At 37.4% G+C, this 25,073-nt stretch overlaps 1 protein-coding gene across 4 annotated transcripts in view; it reads left to right on the top strand.

Moving 5' to 3' along the window:
- EPHA7 (EPH receptor A7) overlaps positions 1-25,073 on the top strand; it is a 171,937-nt gene that overhangs the window by 127,260 nt on the left and 19,604 nt on the right. For all 4 annotated transcript variants that reach the window (XM_045010812.1, XM_045010814.1, XM_045010813.1 and 1 more), the window contains 4 exons: positions 11,333-11,457; positions 14,583-14,751; positions 20,311-20,419; positions 21,154-21,209. In XM_045010812.1, coding sequence (XP_044866747.1) covers positions 11,333-11,457; positions 14,583-14,751; positions 20,311-20,419; positions 21,154-21,209 — 459 coding nt within the window. The remainder of the gene's footprint in view (positions 1-11,332; positions 11,458-14,582; positions 14,752-20,310; positions 20,420-21,153; positions 21,210-25,073) is intronic.

Genomic DNA, 25,073 nt, shown 5'->3' with positions numbered 1-25,073 from the left:
GTACGGATACATCAAAGTAACATTGTATCAAAGGGAATTTTTATCAATAATCAGGAGGTTTGTACATTCATAGACATAAGGCCAGATGCTGATCACCTTATTCACACTAGTGAGCAATTACTCAGAATAGTAATCTCACTTCCATTAATGGGACTAATGTTGTGATTAACTTTGCATCTTTGTCGGTAAGGAGTTCACAGTCTGGCTTAATTTACACCAGTTTTATAGCTGTGTAGCTTCATTAAGTTCAGTAGAGTTACTTCTGATTTATAAAGGAGCAGAGAATCAGGTCCATAGTGTGTACTTGCGAGCCCTCTGTTCCAGGAACTCTCACTGCAATCTCTGGGACTGCTGCCTGCTGTGCTTGCATAAATGTACTCACTGTTAGCAGTGCTATTATAATGAATTTCAAATGAAATTGGAAAGATGAAATAGAAATTGTACACATTTTAGGAGTGCTAGCAAAGAAAACTTTTTTTTTTCTTCAAGCACACAATTATGTCCTTGAATGTGGCACGGTACTAATTATTGTTTTTCATTGACATCTTTATGGACTATTTATACATTTTGCAGTTAATATTTGATCAGTGATTTTTTTTTAATGGCACTCATCTCCAGGGTTTTGTTGGCTGTGTCTGAAACAAAATATTTTTTTCTGAAATTGGAATGTATTCAAGTATCGCTTGGACATCCTACTCTAATAAACATAATCATACCAGCGTGCAGGCCTCTGAAACCATTGTTTTATTCATCAGGCATCACATTTCCCTGCAGAAATATTCTTTTTTGTGGACAAGTTAAGCTTGAATGGTATTACCAACTATACAGGAAAAATCAACATATATTAAGATATTTTTCCATGACTAACATCCTTGAAGTTGACATCTTCTTGTGACTGAGTAGAGAGCAGCAAGGAATTCAATTACAGCAAACAGTCTCTGTCATTATACCTGTCCACTTCCACGGGAAATGATTTGTAAATTGTGCTTTATTTTTTCATCCCATCAACCTTTTGTCCATAATTGACACTCGTCACTAGAGATTAATAGCAAGAGAAAGAAAACATAAAGTAGATGAGTAGCCCACTGGGAAAACAATGTCTCTGTGTTTCGGAGACTTTTATATATTGCAGGACCTCTGGGTCAGGGTTTTAATCCAGAGGCAGATGTTTTGCTTTTGAAGAATCAGTATAAGAGCTGAATTTCAAAAAAAGGCAGAACAAAAATAAAAAACCTAATTAATATAAAAATATTTCTTCTGTGGAAGAAAACAAACACTGCTAGAGAACAAAAGCCTTTCTGTGTTAGTTGTAAGGCTAGTTTATTATTCTAACACATTTGTAAGAATCCGCTTTGTTCCTGACACGTCAAAACTCATTCGGGAAGCAAAAGTTGTGGATGCCTTGGGAACTGATATTGTCACTTGTTACACAAGTCAGCATCAGTTCGGTGCTGATTGATACCCATGTCAGCAGCTTTGAAAAAAATCGGACACAGAGATGCCAATAATATTTGTACCAGATGTCAGGCAAAAGAAACAGGGAAGTGCATACAACAGGTCTTGGAGCAGATTCTTGCCAGAAATACTTGACAGACAAACATTTAGCTCTTATCGTCATAAACTGTTTTTTGTTTTTGTTTTATGTCTTTTTGAAGGTTGGAGTTTTTGTTTTGTTTGTTCTTTTGTCCTTATTGGTTTCTGTCCCATGATTGTGTCACTGTAGACAGCACACATAACTCATCCCAGGGCTGACTTACAAAGCTTGATAATAGGAATTAGCATTGAACCTCTTTAATTATTCTGAATACATCAGCAATAACAAACAGATGTGAAGTTACTAAATTATTGCACATCCAATACTAAATAAGGGCATTTCTTGCAAATTTGAAACTGCGTAATTTTAGTAAGAACGGTGTGAATATGATCCTATTTAGCTAATATGTGAGGTGGGAGGGCAATTAAAGCCATTTGATCAGAATGTAGATTCCTTTTAATCTATTTCTGACTCCTAGTTTTTCCTTAATCAATTTGCAGATATATTCAAACAGCCATTCTTACAGTTGCTCCCCATAGATCAGCAGGTAATTTAGGAGCTTTTCAACCACAAAAACAATGAGAAAAACTGTAATGGAGTAGTGCAGTCAGCTATTACTTGAGTTTGTGCCTTTTACTATCTACTACTTAAAAATCCCCAAGTGGTTCAGTGAGCTGGTTGCCTCTCTGCCCACAGCTTACAGAGCATTGTAAGCACACAGTATTATATTTATGAGCCAGAAAGCAAAGTGTATCTGAGGAGAAGTTAGAGTGGCTTCTCTGTAGGATGTTGTTAGTGTAAAATAACTGATTTATTTGGATATGTTTCTCTATGCTACAGCTTGTAAACACAGTGGGGAATTTCTCTGTCATTGATCCAAAGCAATAGGTACTAATGGCATAATACAGTGGTACTCAATAACCTTTTATCACAGGCTGCTTTGTCATGTGGAGACTTAACTGAGGGCCAGAGATATACGCTGTAACAAAAGTGAGAGTGCTGTAATTTTTTGTCCATCTATTTTAAAATATTCAGTTTAAGAGCTGCCATGGTTTCTGCTGCCACTTCTGAACGTATTACTGTGTGATTTTGGCACATTAGCGCAAACATGAAGACGGATATACACAAATGTTTCAAAACAGACACGGTCTAGGAAGAGAGGTAGAACAGATCACTGTCATAAGCTTAGCATCAGTGCCATCCTGGAGCACGGGCTATTTTGGTTTGTTCCTGAAAATGCTTTGCATGTGTGTGGGAAATTTAGTAAACAAATAAGGGAAATATTTACACCAATAAAGTTATACAATGCACGCAGACATGGGGCAAGATTTGATTTTAGCTATGCCTGTGTAAACCCAGAGAGACTCTGAAGTCAGTGCCAGCATATACTCTCTGGGTTAAATTGTGGCATTTAGCTACAGTCTAGCATAAGATGTGGTGTGGAGCTGCACCATCTTCCAAAATTCCCTAGTTGCATTGTGGGAAGAGTAATTTGCTACAGTCCTTACACAGGACTGATAATGGAGAAGTGGGGAGATTTAACAGCCACAATAATCTAGTCCAGTGGTTCTCAACCAGGGGTACATGTGCCACTGGGGGCACACAAAGGTCTTCCAGAGGGTACATCAACTCATCTAGATACGTGCCTAGTTTTACAATAGGCTACATAAAAAGCACCAGTGAAGTCAGTACAAACTAAAATTTCATACAGAGAATGACTTATTTGTACGTATCTATATAATGAAATGTAACTTCAATATTTATATTCCAGTTGATTTATTGTATAATTATATGGTAAAAATGAGAAAGTAAACAATTTTTCATTAGCAGTGTGCTGTGGCACTTTTGTATTTTTATGTCTGATTTTATAAGCAAGTAATTTTTCAGTGAGATGAAACTTGGGGGTACGCGAGACAAATTAGATTCCTCAAAGGGATACAGTAGTCTGGAAAGGCTGAGAGCCACTGATCTAGTCCTGTCCAAATATTTTCCTATTTCAGTTTCTTTCTACATAGACCTTTGCATGCACTGTATATAATGGGCCAGATACTGAGCTCAGATAAAATGGGTGTAAATTCAAAGCAATTCCAGTCTACAATAATCTCCACAGAAAACAGACAGACAATATATATTTGAAAGAGAGATTATTTATATAAATATAGGTAATGTTATGATTGGTACTCCCATTTATGTTTTGCATTTTTAAGACTGATACTGAATACTGAATGCTTTGTCAATTGGTACAATATGCCCTTATAGAAAAACTTTGTTAATATTTCATATAATTTTATTGTAGTCTAAGATAAATATTTACAGTGATATAAAAGCGGGTCTGAACACTGCACTACAAAAAATCTACCATTTCTGAATAATTGCAGCATACCTTGGGGATACAAAAAAGTGCAAGGCCAAAAGCCACACAAGAAATGCTAAAAGCAGCAAAGAGTCCTGTGGCACCTTATAGACTAACAGACTTATTGGAGCACAAGCTTTTGTGGGTGAATACCCACTGCGTCGAATGCAGCAAAGAATCCTGTGGCACCTTATAGACTAACAGATGTTTTTGCAGCATGAGCTTTCGTGGGTGAATACCCACTTCTTCGGATGCAAGTAGTGGAAATTTCCAGGGGCAGGTATATATATGCAAGCAAGAAGCAGGCTAGAGATAACGAGGTTAGTTCAATCAGAGAGGATGAGGCCCTCTTCTAGCAGTTGAGGTGTGAAAACCAAGGGAGGAGAAACTGGTTTTGTAATTGGCAAGCCATTCACAGTCTTTGTTTAATCCTGAGCTGATGGTGTCAAATTTGCAGACGAACTGAAGCTCAGCAGTTTCTCTCTGAAGTCTGGTAATGAAGTTTTTTTGCTGCAGGACGGCTACCTTTAAATTTGCTATTGTGTGTCCAGGGAGATTGAAGTAGTGTTCTACAGGTTTTTGTATATTGCCATTCCTAATATCTGATTTGTGTCCATTTATCCTTTTCCGTAGGGACTGTCCAGTTTGGCCGATGTACATAGCAGAGGGGCATTGCTGGCATATGATGGCATATATTACATTGGTGGACGTGCAGGTGAATGAACCGGTGATGGTGTGGCTGATCTGGTTAGGTCCTGTGATGGTGTCGCTGGTGTAGATATGTGGGCAGAGTTGGCATCGAGGTTTGTTGCATGGATTGGTTCCTGAGTTAGAGTTACTGTGGTGCAGTGTGCAGTTAGGTTGGCAGGTTGTCTGTGGGCGAGGACTGGCCTGCCACTCAAGGCCTGTGAAAGTGAGGGATCATTGTCCAGGATGGGTTGTAGATCCCTGATGATGCGTTGGAGGGGTTTTAGCTGGGGACTGTATGTGATGGCCAGTGGAGTCCTGTTGGTTTCTTTCTTGGGTTTGTCTTGCAGTAGGAGGCTTCTGGGTACACGTCTGGCTTTGTTGATCTGTTTCCTTATTTCCTCATGCGGAAATGCTGTTAGGGTGCTGTACCATTAAAGTGAATGGGAGTTGTGCCACTGATTTCAATGAGTATAGAATCAAGCCCTAATTGTCCTAAGTGTCTTATTTTTGTCATAAAATAAATGGATATACTACAAACAGTCAGCTCTGTTCACTTACTGGGTATAATATTATTATGGCAACACTGATGAGGAAAGTCCAGTTGCATCCATAGTTCTACTATTGTTTTATAATAGGGATCCTCCAGTCTTGCAGTATTTATTGTCATCAATTCAACAGGACTTCTTCGCATAACCCATGGCTGCAGAATTGAATCCCTCACTCCTTAAGGATTTGAGCAATTTTGTTTAATGCAAACTCCACTTCTACATGAATATTTGTTGCCTGGAAATGTTATTTCAAGACAGATTTCTCACAAAGCACATCAAATGAAAAGTTTCCGTGACTGATGTTGCTGGGTGTAATTGCAGTGCATTGATGTACGGGACTTTTAAGTCTAACAAATCTTGGAGAAATGGCTGAGTAGCTCTCTTTTGCAGAGTATTTTTATGAAAGCTGCATTTCAGTTGATTTTGTGCTAAAAGTGCCCATGCAATACCTTACTTGCTGATACACAGCAAACTCCAGCTTTCCATACTTTCAATTTTTCAGCTGACATGGTTTTGTTTTGTTTTTTAATTCTAGTTTCAGGTTAATATAAAGAGGAAAGCATTTCACATCGATCACTGTGCTTTGGAAATTTTATCACATTGTATTGAGGAAAATTCTAGGACTGAGAAGTAGACTAATTTATTTAGCTCAAGATATAGGTTAAAGGCATGGGCAAGTAGTGTGTTTAAAAAAAGTGTTAAAAAAGTTGAATGTAAAGGATTAGTTTCTAACTAATTAGTTGTTGCAGTTTTCTATCTATAAGTATTCATATATATTATTAATAATGTGCCATGTGGTTGGTTTAGGGAGATGGATGTAACATATTGCCCTACCGAATGCAATGTTCTCGCCATAGAAGAGTATTTCCTTGGAATATCCTGCTCCTTTTGACACTTCAGTTTTAATTTTCTCTACAACCTGATCTGAACATGATGACCAGCTTGAAATCCATATAATTTGAAGGCTTTATCAGCAAAGCCCAGCAAAGTTATATTTCTCTATGGCTAAGATGTTGAAACCCAGTGAAAAATCAATTTTTTCTTGTGCTGAGTGGTATATTTGAAGCACTTAAAAAACGGTGAAGGGGAGTGCTGAGCGCCTGTCATGCTAGCAGTGCTTTCTTCTGCAGCATGTGTAGGGACATCCACCTGTCAGCCCTGGTAGGCTGTGAGCGTTTGATGTGCTGGTTGTTGTGTCAGCACGAAGGAAGGAAACAGGAGGTGAGGAACGTCAGAAAGAAGGTTGGTAGCAGACAGTGTTCTGAAGAGCATGTGTTCCCCAATGGAGCACATCATAGAAATAATTAGCTGGATTCTGAGAAATGGTGACTCTTGGGAGCACTGGTGCACTGGGAGTTGAAGAGTGCACAGCACACCGCCCTACCATCAGGTTCCTAGCTGACTGGGGGTGCTGTCAGAAATGTCTCTACCACAAGCATCTTTGCTAAGGATCTTTCTGCGGTTACCAGTTTACTGGAATGAAGAAATACTCACATTAGCAATGTAGCCATAATTCTAGTTTGTTTTTGTTGCTTAGGGTTGTTTGGGGGTATGATAATTCTTTTTTTTTTTTACACTATCTTTTAGCTAAACCGGTTCTCTTTAAGGGATGGATTAACATGGTTTGACAATTTTTCAACTCACAGAAACATTGTGGATTAAAAAATTCTATTGGTTTATTAATGAATGTTCACGTCCTTCAGGAGAGACTGTGGGGAGGTAGCTGGGCATGGGTTTAAGGATCAGAAAGAAGCCAGAAACAGGGTGGGGGAATCAATGAAAACTCAAATACAAAACAGATAGTATTAAGAGAGAGAGACTATGGGGAAAATGACCTCAGAGAACAAGAGAGAAAAATCGTAATGGAAAAAAATAAATACAGAGGCCCTGATTCTGAGCTGCACCTCTCAAAAGGAGCTCAGAAAATGCAGCCCAAGAGGCAAGATAAGGTGGCTTTGCCTGTTGAATTCTGGGATCAGCACCCAGACAAAGTTGGAGCAGCCCACATTGTTGCTCTAACTCACAGTGGCTTCCTAGAGGCACCAGTGAACTTCTCTGCCAGCCCAGAACATTCTGGTTAGTCAGTCCCTTACCAACATCCCTCCCCCTGCTCTATGTCAGGGGCTTCAAGCAGAGCTATAATGTGTCTTGGGGCCACCAACACCAATCTGGGAACCACTTTGCACCAAGGGAATTACTGATTGTGGCTTTTCTTAGCACAAGTACACAGCACAGTCTTCCCTTTAACTAGGAAAAGAACATACCCGTATTTTATTTTGCTTTTAAATCAAATCCGTCTTGGAAGAAAATAGGGCTGCCAGTTAACAGGAAATAAGATTCACCAACTGAGACTAGTTTTGCACATCTACAATATAACTTGGAAGGTTTGCAAAATAATCTAATTTTCCTCCCCTTAATTTGTTTTCTCTAAAGGAAAAGATGAAATAACCCTTTTTTTTATCGTACGCTTTGTCCAGAGGTTAAGTGGGAGCCATGCATGGCACACACTACTTTCCCAATATCCCCAGATAAGCAAGGTTAACTAATCCCAAAGGGAGTAGTTCATATTGCTTCCTTGGTTAAAAGAAAAATAAATAGGATGACCAGTGGAATGAAAAAATTAAATCAGATAGAACCAAAGGGAGTGAACATTGAGAACAATTTCAGATGACCTTAGTACTGTATAATTGTATTAGAATAAGTATGTACATTAACAATTTTGGACATCTAAAATTTTAAATTAACAGCCTGAAAACATTTTACTGAGTGAAATAGAATATGATACATGGAACACAAGGACCCCTCTGAAATTCAGCCAGCATGCTGTTGCTACTCATTTAGACAAAGAAGACAACTAGTTAATCATCACAAAGAAAATTAGACAGAGCAAATTGGTTTGCTGCATTCCAGAGTCTTAGCTACCAAAGGAGTATTTGCCACTAATTAGAGTGAAAATACTCCAAGCATGCAGTTATCGAGAGAGAGAGAGATCTTGGATTTGGAATGCTTCTACTAAACCATGAAGTTTGTGTGATACAGTTAGATTTTATCAGTTCAGCAGCCTATGTTAAGGGACTTCAACTTTGATTATATTGACTAATGACATAATAGGTTATAATGAAAATTATCAGGCATGCTTTGAATCCTTTGTTTCCCTGGATTCTCTGAGCCCACTCATGAAACATAAAGAGGTTATATTTTAAAAGATATAGTAATGCACAATTAAAATAAAAAGAGGTTAGAAATGCAGCAATTCAGTTTTCTAGAGCAACATTAACTTGGCCATGCAACACATATTTTGACTTTTTCATTATATTTGTACAACATTTAATTTTGAATTAGCATAAATGTTAGAGTTTAATTTGTGTATTCTTTAAATTAAGAGAAGAAAAATGCCCATGCTTAATATTGGAATGGAAAAGGTTCAAATTAGGCTTTGGGTAAAGGAAAGCAGAGTTCACTCATTTGCTGCAGCAAAAGGCCCCAGCTCTTCTCTGGGTTCCTTATGGATAGAGCCTGAATCCAATGACATCAGTAAGATCAGGTCCATTAGTTGTCTAGAGATACAGCAATCGCTGTGTGAAATGATGCACTATCTGCATATCTGAAAACAATGATAACTTTTTTCCCCTGACTAACGGTTTATGACTTTCAGAATCTCAGAGAATGCAGGAGAATTTGTGGAAAGCCCCTAAAATCATGGGATCCGCAATATTTTTTTTCACTGATGATTTTCTTCTGTTGCTGATATTAAGCTGTCATTTTTTTAAGGCTTGAGTTTTGTATTCTTAAAAAATATTAGATGCCAAGGAGCATGCTTAGAAGTGATTTTCTCCTTTGTTCGTTCTCACTTCTTTGGACGGGTGTCATAATTCATGGGTATTCCTGTCCAGCTCAAGTGAATGGAAGCAGAATTCTTTTTTTAGGAGTTGGATCTTCCTGCCTGTTAGCATACTAACCACATCTTCCTCAGTCTTACCTTCTTTCACAAAGTTATTTTAGACTCCCATTTGGTGCTTATTCTAACAGGCATATGCAACATCTTGGGTTGGTGGGTAATATTTTGAGCCTATTTGTCAATATATGCTTTTTTTAACAATGGCAAAACTGAGTTGCTAGTTTCTTTGCATGCAAATACTAGATTTCAGATCCTTCAGTCTGTTCTAAGTGCCTTGATTTCAGGTTGAAAATTTGTGATAGTTAAGAAGGAATGAAATTTACATATTATGTAATTTTATGCATACAAAAGAGGGTGTGGGGATTCCTTCTGGGAAACCATTTTTTTTTTTAGTTTCAGAACTACTTGAATAGTCTTTACTGCATCTTTTAAATCTCAGACTATTTCCATCTTCTGAAAGAGTTACTAAAAGTGATTCTATTTCTTTGCCCCAGAGCCACCCATTACCTTTGTTGGTAGTGACTATTTTTGGGGGTGTTTGCTATTTTATTACTTTCCATATGTAGTTGGTCACTTCTCATGGATTATGACATCTGACCAGAACAGTGGATCCTGTGTCTGACAAAGGTAAAATCAATTTTATTTCTAATTTTGATTTCTCCTAGTATGTATGGATCCATTGCTCTGAATAGATTTTCTGGATCTGATCCAACTTTCATGAACAACAGTGGGAATCTCACCATTGATTTCAGTGGGAGGAGGATCAGACCATCTCAATAACCTTATTCTACATCAGGGTTTCTCAAACAGGGGTCGCCGTTTGTGTAGGGAAAGCCCCGGCGGGCTGGTCTGGTGTGTTTATCTGCCCCGTCCACAGGTCTGACCGATCGCGGCTCCCACTGGCTGCAGATCGCTGCTCAGGGCCAATAGGAGCTGCTGGAAGCAGTGTGGGCCGAGGGGCTTTCCCTACACAAGCGGCGACCCCCGTTTGAGAAACCCTGTTCTACATGAACTTGATCCTGCACCATTAGAGTTAATGGGAGCCTTTCCATTGACTTGAATGGTAGTAGGATCCAGCTCTGATGTGCCTGGTATACCATGGGAATCTTTTGTCTTTTGTCAGGACGACGTAACATCAAACAGGGCTAAAATATCATACAACTGACATTTGCAAAGTGGTTATATTTGGGTAGTTTTCTATGCCACATTGTAATTTTTTGTCTCCACACCTTTGGAAGTACCCATTGGGGGATGGTGTCACTAGATCCACTTAATAATAAATAAGAAAATCTGCCACCTTTCAGTATCATTAGACTGGATTACCCATACATTATTATTTTTACCCAGAACTTGGATCCGTTGTAAGAGAAATCAAAATTACTTGTTCAAAAACCTTTTCAATCACTTATAACTTAATTATCATTTTATTACCTGACGAATATATTTTCAAATAGGACTGTGGTGTCACACTATTTGCATACCATGCTTCAAGTTCTAAAATTCACCTGGTTTTTGTAGTATGTGTATCAAAAGAATGGTGCAGTAGGAAAAACATAGAGTATGGAGTTTTGGTTTTTTGTTTGTTTGCTTGTTTGAGGGTTTGGGGGTTTTGTTTTGTTTTGTTTTACCTCCTCACTCTGCAAGAACATACTGTATTCATTAATTTGTCAAACTTTCATAAAGTACTGAGATCAAGCCTTGAAAATTCCAAAAGGAAGAAAGTTTCAGAATGTTTTGAGTGAGTGAAAACAAAGGTTTATAATTGAAACAGGTTTGCAATCTTTACTATGTTAGTTTTCGCTACCAAGAAAATGCGGTCATAAAAGAACATTGCTGGTAATTGTTTGAACTGGATCTGGAAGCAGCCTTTTGAAATCAGTCCGAATATGATAGTCTTTTTGTTTCTTTCTCTTCGTTTTTCTTTTTTTATATGTTTTGTCAAAACATGTGTAATAAATATTTGGACTCTTAATTTACCACAGGAGATTAATCTGAAAATCTACTTTCCTGGCTTAATTAGAATTCATTTGCTTAATTGTCATTCTGATCCTATCAATTCCAGTTTTGCACTAGCTTGAACAATGCTATCTTGTTGCTGTTTGCACTTTAAATTAGATTTCTATTATGGTTTATGAACAGTAATAAGGTTCTGCTTGAATATTCATTAACTTTTGAATTGTGAACTATGAAAAGGTGCTTTCCTTTACCTTAATGAAAGTGGCACAGCATGGGACTGATCGGTAGTGACGTTTGATTTGAGACATCCAGCAAATTTGCTCATTGTTTATTGACACATCTCATCCAAACAGCTCCCTCGCAAGTTAGCGAAGTAATGAAAGAGAGAGTGCTGCAGAGGAGCGTGGAGCTTTCCTGGCAGGAACCAGAACATCCTAATGGAGTCATCACTGAATATGAAATCAAGTATTACGAGAAAGTAAGTGCATGTGAAATGCACAGCAATGTGCTGTTTGCATCATGTCATCCCACTCTTCCGTGGGCAAATTTTAATGCCATGGTAATTATGCCAGCTATTATCTGTCTGTGTCATTTCAGGTTGTAGTTGATTTTTAATAACCGTCTTTCTATCCCATTAATTTATTATCATGATAGGTTCTGTATATTGTATTCGCATATTACACAAATGAAAATATCCACTCGATAGCTTATCTTGCTTGTTCTAAGCAGGGCTGTGAATGTTTTTTGCAAGAGACTTGTGACTTTTCTATCTCTTATCCCTTGTTTTTAATACGTCTAGGCTGTTGGGAATATGCTGTTGAGATCAGACAAAAAATGAAGCTCCAGTCATTTTTGGTAATAAAATAACCTATGGCACTTTTCCAGAGTGGGGCATGTTAGACCTGATGTCTCAAATCTTGATCCATTTTCCCTGAAATTTCAGTTGGATGAATTATTTTTCACTTGGTCCCCTAAAAGCTCTCAATAGTGTGTTGGTAGAAAGTGGTTGCATTTCCATGGTGGGTGAAGTCATCCTTTTATATGTAGCTTGAACTCCTGGCCCCAGTGAAGATGAGGGTTCTTTTGCCATCGACATCAGTGAGGCCAGGATTTTATCCATAATCTCGAAAAAAAATATGAATCCTCCAGAATGAAAAATGTTCTATACATGCAAAATATTAATTAGTGCTATAAAGGCTTTTAAAAATGGCTGAATTAAGATATCATAAAGGAAGGAGCGCTTTTGTGATCTCTGTTGAGGATGCATTTTAACTCCATAGCCAAGCTAATAATTATATTTATTTCAGAGCTGAGTATGTCAACTTTCTAGGTAACATACAATTAGTTAAATTCATACCAGATTGTAGCCAATATCAAATGTCTCATCTAGTTTTTTTGTGCTGAATAACACAAATATACTTAACTGATTATTTTTACTTGGATTAGAAAGGAGAGTAAAAAGGTAGATAATTGAATTATCATAACTCTGAGTAACGTAGTTTAATTACTCTTATTACAACACTTATCAGAGAGCTGCATACCTCAATTTTTATAGCTTGCAATAAAAATTTTACTGTTTCTACAAGTTAATTCATTTTTTCACAGACACACAATAGTGAAATTCTACCTTGGAATAAATTACAAGTCTTCATATGTTTACCAAAGACTAAACAGTCCTATTTTTTGCAAATAAATGCCATTTTTACATATCCTAAATAGTTTCTTGCCTGTAAAAATCATCACTGGTCTTTGTAAAACAGTGAAAATGCAAGATGAAATCACAAAACATTTAACTTTTTGTGAATAAGACTCATGAGAATATGATTTTTATTATTTATTCAATATATTTGTGTTGTTTCAGTGAGTTGTGCAAACAAGAGATTGGCAATAAATGTATTAAATCACTGCTATAAGGGAAATACCTGCCAGTCATCAATTAAAATTAAATTAATTAATGAGAATTCAAGACTAAGGACCTGATCTTGCAAATATTCACTCAGAAACTAAACTTTGTACCTGTGAGTAGTCTTTTGAATTCAGTGGCACTGCTCACATGCATGTACAAGCAAATGTATTTTAATTTGAAATGTGCGTCTGACTCTTGCTTACAGGAACAGTCATAGTTAGATAAAAAAAAAAGAAAAAAACCTTCCTGAACATTCACCTTGTTTTAGAACCAAACTCATATCAAAAGTTTCTGAGGTTCTGAAATGTTCTGATAAGTGTTTCTTCCTGTATGATTTCTGGCTAGGGCTGGAACTGGAAGTGCCAGAAATCTCACAGGTAAGTCTGTTCTTGTGAGATTTCTAGCCCAGTTTTTTCCCCAAATTCAAGAGGTTTTCAAAATTCAAATAAGCTTAGTTTATGTATTTGAACCCAAACTCTGGAGTTCTACTGACATTTACAGTACTAGAGCTACAGAACTATTCACCATTTCCTGGTATTTCTGCTTCCTTCTCCTTCCGCATCCCCTTTTCTCTCCATTCCCCCAAATACACATATATTTCAGCATCCCTAACCATGCTTATAGATGATGGATTTCCTCTTGGGGAAGATATGAAAAATATTTCTACACTAACTGACATGCTCATTCAAAAGACAGAGTGGACAAACCATGGGAGAAGGCATTATCACATCTTATACAAGAAATCTGACACATCATATGAAATGCTATATTTCAACACAAGGGCTTTGTTGTTACACTGAAATACAGTGGACAGAATTCTACACTGGTTTAATTGGGCAAAATGCCATTGAAATCAACAGAGTTGCCCAAATTTACACAGAAAGAGAATTTGGCCCAGCGAATGCCTTGTATAGGTTGCTATCTGAATTGTTTTGTAGTTTCTGATACAGCTTGTGTAGCATTAAAAATTAATGATTATGTATAGATATTGCTATTTTTAATTTTTTCTAGTCCAAATCCTGAACTCCCTACTCAGTTTCTAATCTGTTTTACCTTATGCAATGGAATCCATGTCAATTTGCCTGAGTGAAATCTGAGTTAATAACTAGTCAAGGACCTCAGTGTTTGGCCCTGATACTGATATATTGCTTTTGACACTAAAAGAGCAGTAGAAAGCTGTAAAAAGGAAAGCAAATAGCACTGCTCTGATGAAAAAAGAGAGCTTCCTATCTCTTTTGAGGACAGTCGTAGTTATCTGAATAAGGGGTTCAAGATAAAGACTATTTACTGTGGAACAATATGAGAAATTGTTTTCATTAAATGTAGGAGCTGAATTGTTAAGATACCATTTTAATGTTGTTCCTCAGCCAACAGAGAACTTCTTTGGAGTTCGCTGGTGATCAAACTGTTCATACATCAGAATCTGAGGAAATGAGGCACAAAGCCAATCATTTAATCTCTGGATTTTTATGACTAACAGCATGTGCTTTCTATTTAAATTTTATGTTGTTTTAAAAACCCCTCAATGAAATGACACTGTGTTGTAATGCTCCACAGAGTGTGCTACATTCTTTATATGGAAAAAAAAACCAGAAAATTGAAATAAACTGCCAGGACCAGTTGTCAGTTGCTTGTGTGCAACAGTAATGAAATCTGACCTGGAAATATAATTTCATTCTTTGTCTTATTGTTTCTAGGATCAAAGGGAGAGGACTTATTCAACAGTAAAAACCAAGTCCACTTCAGCTTCCATTAATAATTTGAAACCAGGAACAGTGTATGTTTTCCAGATTCGTGCTTTTACTGCTGCTGGTTATGGAAATTATAGTCCCAGACTAGATGTTGCCACACTAGAGGAAGCCACAGGTAAAATCTATTCACGATTGAAGGCAATTAACATTTTTAGTAGAAAAAATTAATATACTAAAGTGTTATCTGAACTAGAAAGGATGGAGTTTGTACTAACTTAGTATTTTTCTGTGGATGGAATCTTATACTTTGGGAAGACATGAATTACTACCATTGTATTTTGATATGGGTGATGAGCTGCCTATTGTGTTTTACCATAGTTACTAATAATTATAGTGCTGTAGATAGCCAGGGAAGAATTGTAAGTTATTGGGCTACCCCTGTCTGATGGCCCCATTCTACAGAGAGAAGGTTGTTTGGCCCAAATACTACCCTATGCTCTCCCCACATAAAAGGAGATTGGTGGAAAGAGGGAGGACCCCACAGGACTTTCCAGTAATAGGGAATGTGCCTCTACTCACACTTTGCCAGATCATTAAATTTTTTCTAAGAAGTGCATAGCCTTATTTTCCTCCTAACCCTTCACCACCACATAGCTACATATGTTGAGGACTGCAGGACTACAGCAATTCTTGCCCCTTAAATGGGACAAGATGGGAGAGGAAGAGAAGAGTGAGGAGCCTGAGAATGTTACTCACTGAGCTCCAGAAACATTGAGATCCCTTACACGAATTACCTACCTGACAGCTCCACAACTCTGTTGCCTCTAAAACAAAGGTTTCCCTCTTTTGGGTCATCTGCTTCAGGTAGACCTCTCTGCCAAACAGCTCACCCTGATGTGGAGCCAAAATATGTAGCCTGTGATTGCTTGCAAGGTGAAAAGGCCATGGAGTTAGTATTTTAAATGTGGTATTTCTTTATGCTTTGAAGAATTCCTGTACCAAGATACACATTTAGTGCCTGACTTAAATTGTAGTTAGGTATTACAACCATGAGACAGAGGAAGTTCATAGTTAAGTCTTGCCACTGACCTTTATTTGTGTGAAAAAACGGAAGACTGTGAAAATGAAGTTCGGTGCAAATTATAGCACATCCTATTCTTTCCATTTTAGCCAGTCTGTTGACAGATTTTGCTTTGAATAGATTTCTGGAAAATAAATTCAGTGTTTAGTCCTTATTTATGATTCTCTCTGTTTTAGGCACCCATCACCTTGGTATTTAAGTTCTAATTATCAGTGTCTCTAATTTAGTGTCTGTATTCTGTTTCATTTTGGTTGACCAATCAAGAAGAGGTTCCCCATGTTTATTGTCCATGTTGTAGACCAGAATAGTCACTGAGATTAGCATAGATAATTTTAGGAGCAAACATTTTTTGGCAGGATCTACAAGTATCAGTATGTATGCCAGTGGTTCTCCACTTATTTATCATATGCCACAGGAACCAGGTGGCAGAGCAGTGGCAGCCTGGACCCTTCCCACTGTGCAGGGCCGGAGCTGTGTGATAATGGGGGCGCATGCGGCCAGTGGGCCGCAGGTTGAGAACCGCTGTTGACAGACCAGGAAAAACAATAGTTTAAATATTCCATAGGCTTTTTTATGTATCCCATTTTTGACTCTTATGAGAAATTTCAGACAGACTAACAATATAGTATGCTTATCCAGTATGCACTGCAAAACTTTGAAATTTGAAATAGGCAAAAGCATGTCACAGGGCAGCTTTCTGTTGTGACATACCACATAAGCTGCCCCATTCCTCAATTTAAATAAAATTGGTTTTTACTTTGAGAGGAATGCCACAGGACACAATTTTCTCTCTCATCAAGAATAAGCAACTTCTCCTCTTTTCTTCTCTTCCATATATGTTCTTCCATATACCGTTTTTCAGAAACTGGGATGGAGGATATTTTTAATCTAGGTTGGTTATTTGCACTGAATTCTCATTGGTCACATTTATCTATACTACTAGCCTTATCATATCATTTCTGGTTTATATCTTATGTTCCTATAGCTCATGCTTCAGAGCTTCACACAGCCAATGGCAGCAGTCAGCAAGGGATTTTTTTCTCCCGCAGTAGATTTAGGGTTTATTTATCTTCTTTCTCTGAAGCATCAGGGACATTGGGTGGGGTGGGCCAGGGCTCTGAAGTGGCACTAAGCAATCTTTCTCTCAGATGCTTAGCTGGCAGGTTCTTGCTCATATGATCAGGGTCTGACTGTTTGCCATATGTGGGTTTTGGAAGGAATTTTCCCCAGGTTAGATTGACAGTGACCTTGGTGGGTAGGGGTTGCCTTCCTCTGCAGCATGTGGGTATGAGTCACTTGCAAGGATTATCTGAGTATATCTTACTTTATCATTTCCCTGCCATTGCTGGGGCCTCAGGAATCGTGTCCCTCGGTCCCTCCTGTTCTCTGCCTGTGGACAGAATAGTCTAGTCTCCTGTGGGTTGTACCACTTTGCTTTCATTTCTGTTTTTGGGTTTAGTGTGTGGGTGCTGGGTGATGTTGGTGGCCTGTGATGTTCAGAAGGGCAGACATGTTCTTGTGGTCCCTTCTGGCTTTAAACTCTGTGACTCTATTTCATAATTTAATCTAATTGAGGCTTTAGCAACATTTAGAAGGGAGACCTCCAAGAAAACTCACAGTGCTTCAGGGAGCTGAGTAGATAAATTTGTATGTGACTCCCGTCAAAGTGAGAAGCACACCAGTGTTCTGTAGTAGTGGTGGTGGACCACTTTCAGGGTGACCGGACGTTCCAATATTAGGGGCTTTTTCCTGTATAGGCAACTATACCATCTCCCTGAAAAAAAAGGGTCCCTGATTTTTCACACTTGCTATCTGGTCACCCTAGTCTCTCTACTGCTGAGGTGCCATCTTCCACATGATTTCTTGAGCTGGTTCTTGGATCTGGCTGAAGAGATCAGATCCCATGAATGACATTTTGAAATAGTGATGGTGATAACTATTCAGCATCCAAATTCAGATAAATATATTTTGCCCACCTAAATTTTCCATTGAGTTTCAAATGTGTTTTCACTACTTATCCCAAATTGCTGTGTGAATGGTGGTGCTGTACTCACTAAAACAGATATTATCTTCCATTCTGGACGGCAGCACTTCAGTCTTGGGAGAAGGAGACCCTTTATATAGTAAACAAACACAAATTTTTGTGCTGTATATATTTGTATAAAAGGAGTTTAAGATTATCTGTAAAGCAAGGTATGTGTATTCTGTATGTCACAGATCAAAGTATATGGATCGTTATAATTCATTCATTGGTTTGTAGAGACACCAGTCCCCTGGGGAGTGTTATAAATCTACATGATGTCCCTCAAATGATCATTTTGTCTTTTGATTTGTTGGATTTATTTGAAAGATGGTTTAACTCACTTATAGCCAGTGGATCTGAAGAGGTTCATGGGCACTATTTGTTCCAGTAAGTATATGGAATATATTGTGCTCCTGAATTGTACTCTTGAGTTCAAACAGAAGTATGTAGTGAGCTGGTTGAAAAACTGGATGCATTGATATTTTAATCAAAATTTTGATAGGAAAAAAAGGAACTAAATATTTGTGAATGTATGCAGACATCTGTTAAGTAGAGCTACAATCTTCCTGCTTTTATCAGACCACACACAGTTTGAGGGATCTTTCACCACAGACAGAGCATTAAACAGGGATGCCTGTTCTTAGATGGGGATATATACACTTGAGGACTTCAGTATCAAAGAAAGCTTTTGTGGGGAGCCTGTTTTAACCCTTCTTACTCACGATTCCAGTGTGTGTGGGAGGGTGGGGGATAACTGGGATCAGAATCAATTATTTAATATTCCAGGCATCCAACTGTAGTTTGGAATGAGTTACCTATCTCACAAGCATGCAAAGTGGAATCTATTTCGTCCAGAATTAGCATTTCAAAATTATGGGCTTTGATAGGAAACTCTATCCTCTTCATAAATGTGGGAGTCAAGGAGTGTTTAGTGAAAATAACTACTCCATAATTGGCAGTTAGAAATTTAAGTCCATCTCCATATATTCCCATTATCCACTACAGAGGTAGTCCATTAGGCATCTCCATAACTTTTCAACCCTTTGGCTTGTCAAAGCTGACCCAAATCATAGTTACCCATGACTACCTTTAATACCTTCTTGTCCTTATTTAGCACTTTTTAATCAGTAGATCTCAAAGTGCTTTACAAAGCAGGTTAGTATCATTATCCCCATTTTACAGGTGGGAAAAGTGAAGCCCAGAGAGGTGAAGTGACTTGGTCAAGGTCTCCTAACAGGGCAGGGATAGAGCCAGGAATAGAACCTGGGTTTCCTCAGTTCCAGCCAGAGCAGTGCTCTCACCAGGAGGACCCATTGCCTCTCTGCACTGTACAACAGACATTTCATGTGCTCCAGATTAAAGAGTAGACATGTATACGAATAATGAGATCTTCCAGAGTTATATCAGATAGGAAGTTTGAAAAATATAGTTCGGAAGGGGTTTGTATCCTCATTGTTCAGGGATTAAACATTTTCCAAATTTAGGAGCGTTAGGAAGAAAAGTCCCTTATTGGCAGTTTATTCTGTAACTGCCTCCTGAGTGGTTTCTTGCACATTCTTTTGAAGCAACTGGTATTGGCCACTGTAAGAAGCAGAGGAATCATGCTGATTGGCTCACCTGCTGCCAAACAGAGCAAAGAATATGTGAGTTTTGTTTCCCTGGGAATTCTGGAACAGGAACCTGATTTTGAGGTTATTTCAGTGGCCCCAGACCTGTGGAACTCACAGGGCCCTGACTCCAGCCATTCTTGTTTAGTTAACAGCACAAAGTCTTAATCATAGAAAAGTACCACCTCAGATTATTTAATGAGCCATTGCCACACTTCCTTGCTCTTATCCCTCCACTGCCTCCAAATGACTCACTTCCAAAATGCTTTTTTCAACAATGTTGCCTGACATCTGTTACTTGAGTGTACAGTTCATGGGCCAGATCCTCAGTGGTGTAAATCAACAGAACTCCATTGACTTCAGTAGAGCTCTGTTGATTTACCCTTTCTGAGCATGTTGCCCCCTCAGTATATGGTGAGCAAGCCACATGCATTTCAAACATAGAGGTTCCTGAAGCAGGGTGCTTATATCCTCAGTTTACATTAATATGACATATATATTAACAATAGTAGAGTCACTGAGTAAAAAAAAAAAAAGGGAATCGTGCAGATTTCTTGGAGTCCTTTGAAGCAAGGATTGTGTTTTCTCTTGCATTTGGAAAGCACCTAGCACAGGGGGAGCATCTGGAAACAAATGATAAATAATAGTAATGATAATTACAGCAATGAAAATGATCAACAAGAGACAAAAATGTGTTCATTCAGAAATTGATGCACATAGGGCTCCTTTAGGTTGGGTACAGTCCTAGAAAATAGTTATTGTGTGCTTTCAACTAAAACAGCCTCACTTCTAAAGTCCTGTTCCCCCTGGATACTCATTAACTCACCCAACATTTCTGGTGAACTTAGGATAGATGCCTTTCTTTTAGACCAACATTATCGTAACATTTAATGTCTGTACAAAGTTTCAGGTTACAGAAGAGGTAAACTATCTGTCTGTGATTTATGAGGGTTTATTTAACCTTTGCATTTCCTTTCTACAGTATATTTTGAGTTAATCTGTAGCTCTTTGCTCTGTTTGTAGCCACAGCCGTTTCCAGTGAGCAGAATCCTGTCATTATCATAGCTGTGGTTGCTGTGGCAGGCACCATCATTCTGGTCTTCATGGTGTTCGGATTCATCATTGGACGAAGGTACTGGACGTTGTCTAGCTGTCGGCATTTCTGGCCCCGCTGTTGTAGATTCCTTGGAATTATACCAGCCTGTATCTTAGAATCTGTAAATGGAAACGAAAGCAATGTATAATCTAATGTGGACAATTTAGATCTAAATTCCGTTATAGGATGACAAATTAGTCCACTTATTTTACATTTGGAAGGACTCTGTTAGCTTAAGAAATTCTTTTTGTCTTATAGTAGGTGTCTTCTAAATATTTGCAGCTTCTCTGATCTTTTTCCTTGAAGTGTGCTATTTCTGTTGAATTGTTCACACATAGAGAACTTGACATTTTACCTATTCAGCCATTCAAATAACACTTGCATTTGGGGACAAGAACCAGAAAAGTAAATTTAAGAGCAGCATCATGTCAAAAATACCAGGCTTGTCACTCCTTCTTCAGACTCTTTAATCTTCAGGCTATTTTGTTCATAGCATCACAGAAAGTTTCTAATGAGGACTGCAATTTTGTTGTTTAAGCCTTTAGGACTCTTCCCAGCAATTATTAGATACAAAAGCCTTTTGATTGGAACTGTTTGTGTTTTGTTTTAAAACCTGTTATTGAAAGAATTACAGCTGGGATATTTTTAAAATGCCTGCTGGAGTTAGGCTGCTAACTTCCAAAAATTCCAATCTGGTAGAACTTTAAATATGATGCAGTAAATCATTATTTTCCAGTAAAAGTGACCTATTTTATTTTATTTTTTTTCAGGCACTGTGGCTATAGCAAAGCTGATCAAGAAGGGGATGAAGAACTTTACTTTCATTGTAAGTGTTTTGCTTCCCCCCTGCCCCTCAGGAATTCCCAAGCCAATTATAAGACATTTGGACTAGCGGTATTGGAATATAGACAATACCCAAACCACATTTCTATAAAGAAAGTGCTATAATAAATCTGAAATGCTGTGTAAACAGCAAGTGTGAATTTAGAAACCATAAAAATAAATGACCTACACAAAAAGGGAGACAGATTATAATCAACATTGTTTATGCCATGCATTTTATTTCTGTACATTTGTGTGATATACTGTTGTTCCCATTCTGCATTTTTCCTTTGAATAATTGTTTCACACCATCCTAATGATCCCCCTGGAGATGCTGTAAATTGATAGGTCCTTGGCCAAGTGACTGTGTGAGCTTTCCCTCAGGCAAGCTTCTGATTAAGAAAGTAAGGGTCACTGTGTCACCCCAATAGCGAAACTGTTCTGGTCAAGAACTGTTTTCTGCTACTGTGAACATTGCATCACTGACATTTGTCGATCGTAATATTAATAGAAAATAAAAATAAAATGATGTGAAAAAGGCTCATCTTTGTAATTCCCAATCTCTGCATTGAGTCACTTGCCTAGCTGCAAAAATAGCACTAAAAACTGCTCCTTCTGAAATTGGTGGTGAAAGATTGGCCTAATACCTGTTCACCCAGTATTAAGGAATGCTGTCAAGACAACAAGAAGGTTAATTGATACTCAATACATTTTGGTTCTGTGCCCATTTCTCATACTTCATTAGGCAGATTATTATAAGATTTCTTAGAACCGTGCAAAAATAGTTTGACCATCTGTATCAGTTCAGACAGGTAATATAAAATAATAAAATACAGCGTAATTGTTTTTCAGTAGAGCCTTCAGGAATATTTGGACTACATTTTTTTAAATTGGAAAAAGCCAATTTATCAAAACCAAAACTTTTCATAGATGGTACTAACAAATTTCTCAACTCAAAAAATCTGAAAAAGTTTTGTAATTGTCCAAATGTTTTGTTTCAGCATTTTCTAAACAAAAAATTCCAGTTTTAGAATCAACTTTTTATTTTAAAAACGTAAGCTAATTGTAGTAGAAATAAATTCAAAAACTTTAAAAAATGATCAAAATTGGAAGAAAATGTTACAACTGATGCAAACAGAATTTTTTTATGATTATTATTTTCAGTTCACAATTTCTTTTTTTAAGATTTTTGTCTTTTTGTTACAATTTAGGACAGGATTTTTTTTTCAATTAATCTCAAAAATTTTCACAGGACACAAAAACCATTTCCTATCCAGCTCTAATTTTAAGTTGTGATACAAAATAATTTTCTGATTATGCCAGTATCCTCTCATACCTTATAATTTAAATACCAGTAGAATACTCTGTTGATTCTTACCTTGCCACCAATTATCTTTATCAATTACTGTCACTACAGCCATAAGTTAATTCTTACAAGTGACTGCCCACAAAAATACATTTTTAAATCTTCTATTGCCTTGTGTTAAAGTTACTGTGTCAGTAGTTTATCAGAGTCTGGTATCACATAGTGGATGAGACAATTACTAGCCACAAACCTTACTTTCTAGCATCTTCTTAGTGCAAAACTCTTTAAATTAGTAAGGCTAGCCAAAGACTCAGGTCAAAGTTGTGGCAAGATTTCCGTCTGACCTTTCTAGTCTGACAATATTAGGTCAGCTTGGACTCCCTGAGTTTTGGATGTGTCACTGCCTTAAGTCACTTCATTTATGTGCAGGGTATATTAAATCAAATGGTGACATCATTACAGCCTTAATCAGACAACCTATTATATTGTACATAAGAAGTGGAAAATAGAAATAGGAGAAGGATTAATTATCACATAGCCTTCACTCTAGCTTATTTTTTAAAAATGCATCAGAAATCTAATGCTATTTAACTGTAGCTACTCTAGAGGGTGACAGATTTGAAAATTGCCTCTTTTTGTTTATAATATAGGATTTATACATCTCCAAAAGATCCACTTCTTTTTTTATGTGGGAGGGGAGAAATCAATTGCATTTTCTTTGATTTGCCTATAAAGGCAAAAGAATATACCAGCTAAAGAATTCCTTCCCCCAGTATAAATTGTGAATGGTCATTTTCAGATTCTAAGTTTCAGTGAAGATATAAAAAGGTTCACGAGGAAGCTAGTGCTTAATATTCAGCAGCTGGTCAGGAAATTCTTTCTTTCTTTCTTGTCTAGAAATCTAGTTATTTAATACTCAATAACTGGAAAATATGTCAGAACAGTTAACATACACTGCCTTTATTAATACTGTAGGATGAAATATTAAAAATTACTTTTTTACCAAGCTACTTTTTAATGTTTTTGATGGAAAGTTTGGTATTTAATTTGATTTGATGACTGTCTCCCCAGTGAGATGAAACACAACACTGTGGTCACCAGCTATTTACAATTTGGTGTCCTTTTTTTCCTTTAGTATCCAGACAATTTTCTTATGTGCTAAGACACAGATTCAATTTTTACAGTAACTTGAAAACAACCATTTAACTAGCTTTTAGAGCACTGCATTTAATAGAATGTCCAATCTTTTATTTCAATCCTCCTCAACTTTCCATGGCCCCAAGTGCTACATTTAAAGATATAAGCACAATGGAGGAGTTTTGTCAAGCAATTCCAATTTACATTTTGTTTCCTCCTACCATTTCTTTTAACAATGTGTTCGGATCCACAGCAGCACTATTTCACGTTGGTATGCCAAGATAGCTTTGGCCTGTCAAAATGTTTTATGACAGCTTGAATAAAGAACCATCAGAGCCCCATTTGAGATTCACAAGGTTACCTCCAATCCAGGCCCTTATCACAGACACAAGAGGATGGCTCATTCTCCATCTGCCTGCCTGAAAGCACAATATAGGAGGTTAACCTATTGTTTTCTTCTTTCTTTCTCAGATCTTCTTGTTTCATTTAAATGACAAATAAAAGTTTATCTGCTCAGAAACTTGAAACATTGTCATTAAGATTAGAAATAAATCTGTCAAAATACAGATTATAATAAAAATTAACTTCTGGTGAAATCTTAAATAATTTCTACAGGAATTTGGTATATTCATTTGGCTCTTCAAACTTCCTATATCTGGTTTTGCCTTTTTCCATTATATGATTTTTTTTAATGATTTTAATTGAAACATATTAACACATACCACTAACTGAGCTATTAATAATTACATTTCAAAATATGCAATAGATTCATACATAACTAAGAGGTTGCATAAATTATCTGTGTTTTGTATTGACTTCTGATCCAATTCCTACATCTCAATATTTCAGCAATTCAGTATTGTTAGAATAAGAACATTCTTCCTTATTTTCATATAGAGAACAATTATTGTATCTTTTTAAATAGGCTGATTTGATTGCAGCCAATGATTGGGATCCAAACTTCTTCCATAACAATAATTTGGTTAACAGACTTTTAGTATGGACTCTCAAACTTCTTTTGGCTTTACCACAAGTCCCGAACAAAGGGCAACTTGTAATTTTGTTGCCCCGGGAGCAAAGCAGAAACCGATTGTCCCTTTTTTACCCCTCTTCTCCAGGAAGGAAGCAAACTGCGTCAGCCATATAACTGGTGCCACTTACATCCTCAATTGAGATAGTTGGTGCATAGGGGAAGAGGGGAGGACCCAAGTTTCCACTCACTTACTCCCTTGCTTGGTAAGGGGAGTATTTGTCCCACAGAATCTGCTCTCTGATCCTGGGTTTCTTCCATTGATGTGGGTAACCCACAGAGAGTAAGGACGTCCCTGCTGTTCCCTTGCACACCAGCTCAGGAGCCTTCTAATATGGCCTACGAAATGATGGTTAGCTTCTGTAACCATAGCCTATAAACACTGTTAAATTCTG

The sequence above is a fragment of the Mauremys mutica genome, chromosome 3, assembly GCF_020497125.1.
Source record: "Mauremys mutica isolate MM-2020 ecotype Southern chromosome 3, ASM2049712v1, whole genome shotgun sequence".
In the NCBI taxonomy this organism is placed as follows: domain Eukaryota; kingdom Metazoa; phylum Chordata; order Testudines; family Geoemydidae; genus Mauremys; species Mauremys mutica.
This window is presented reverse-complemented; position numbering and strand designations above follow the sequence as displayed.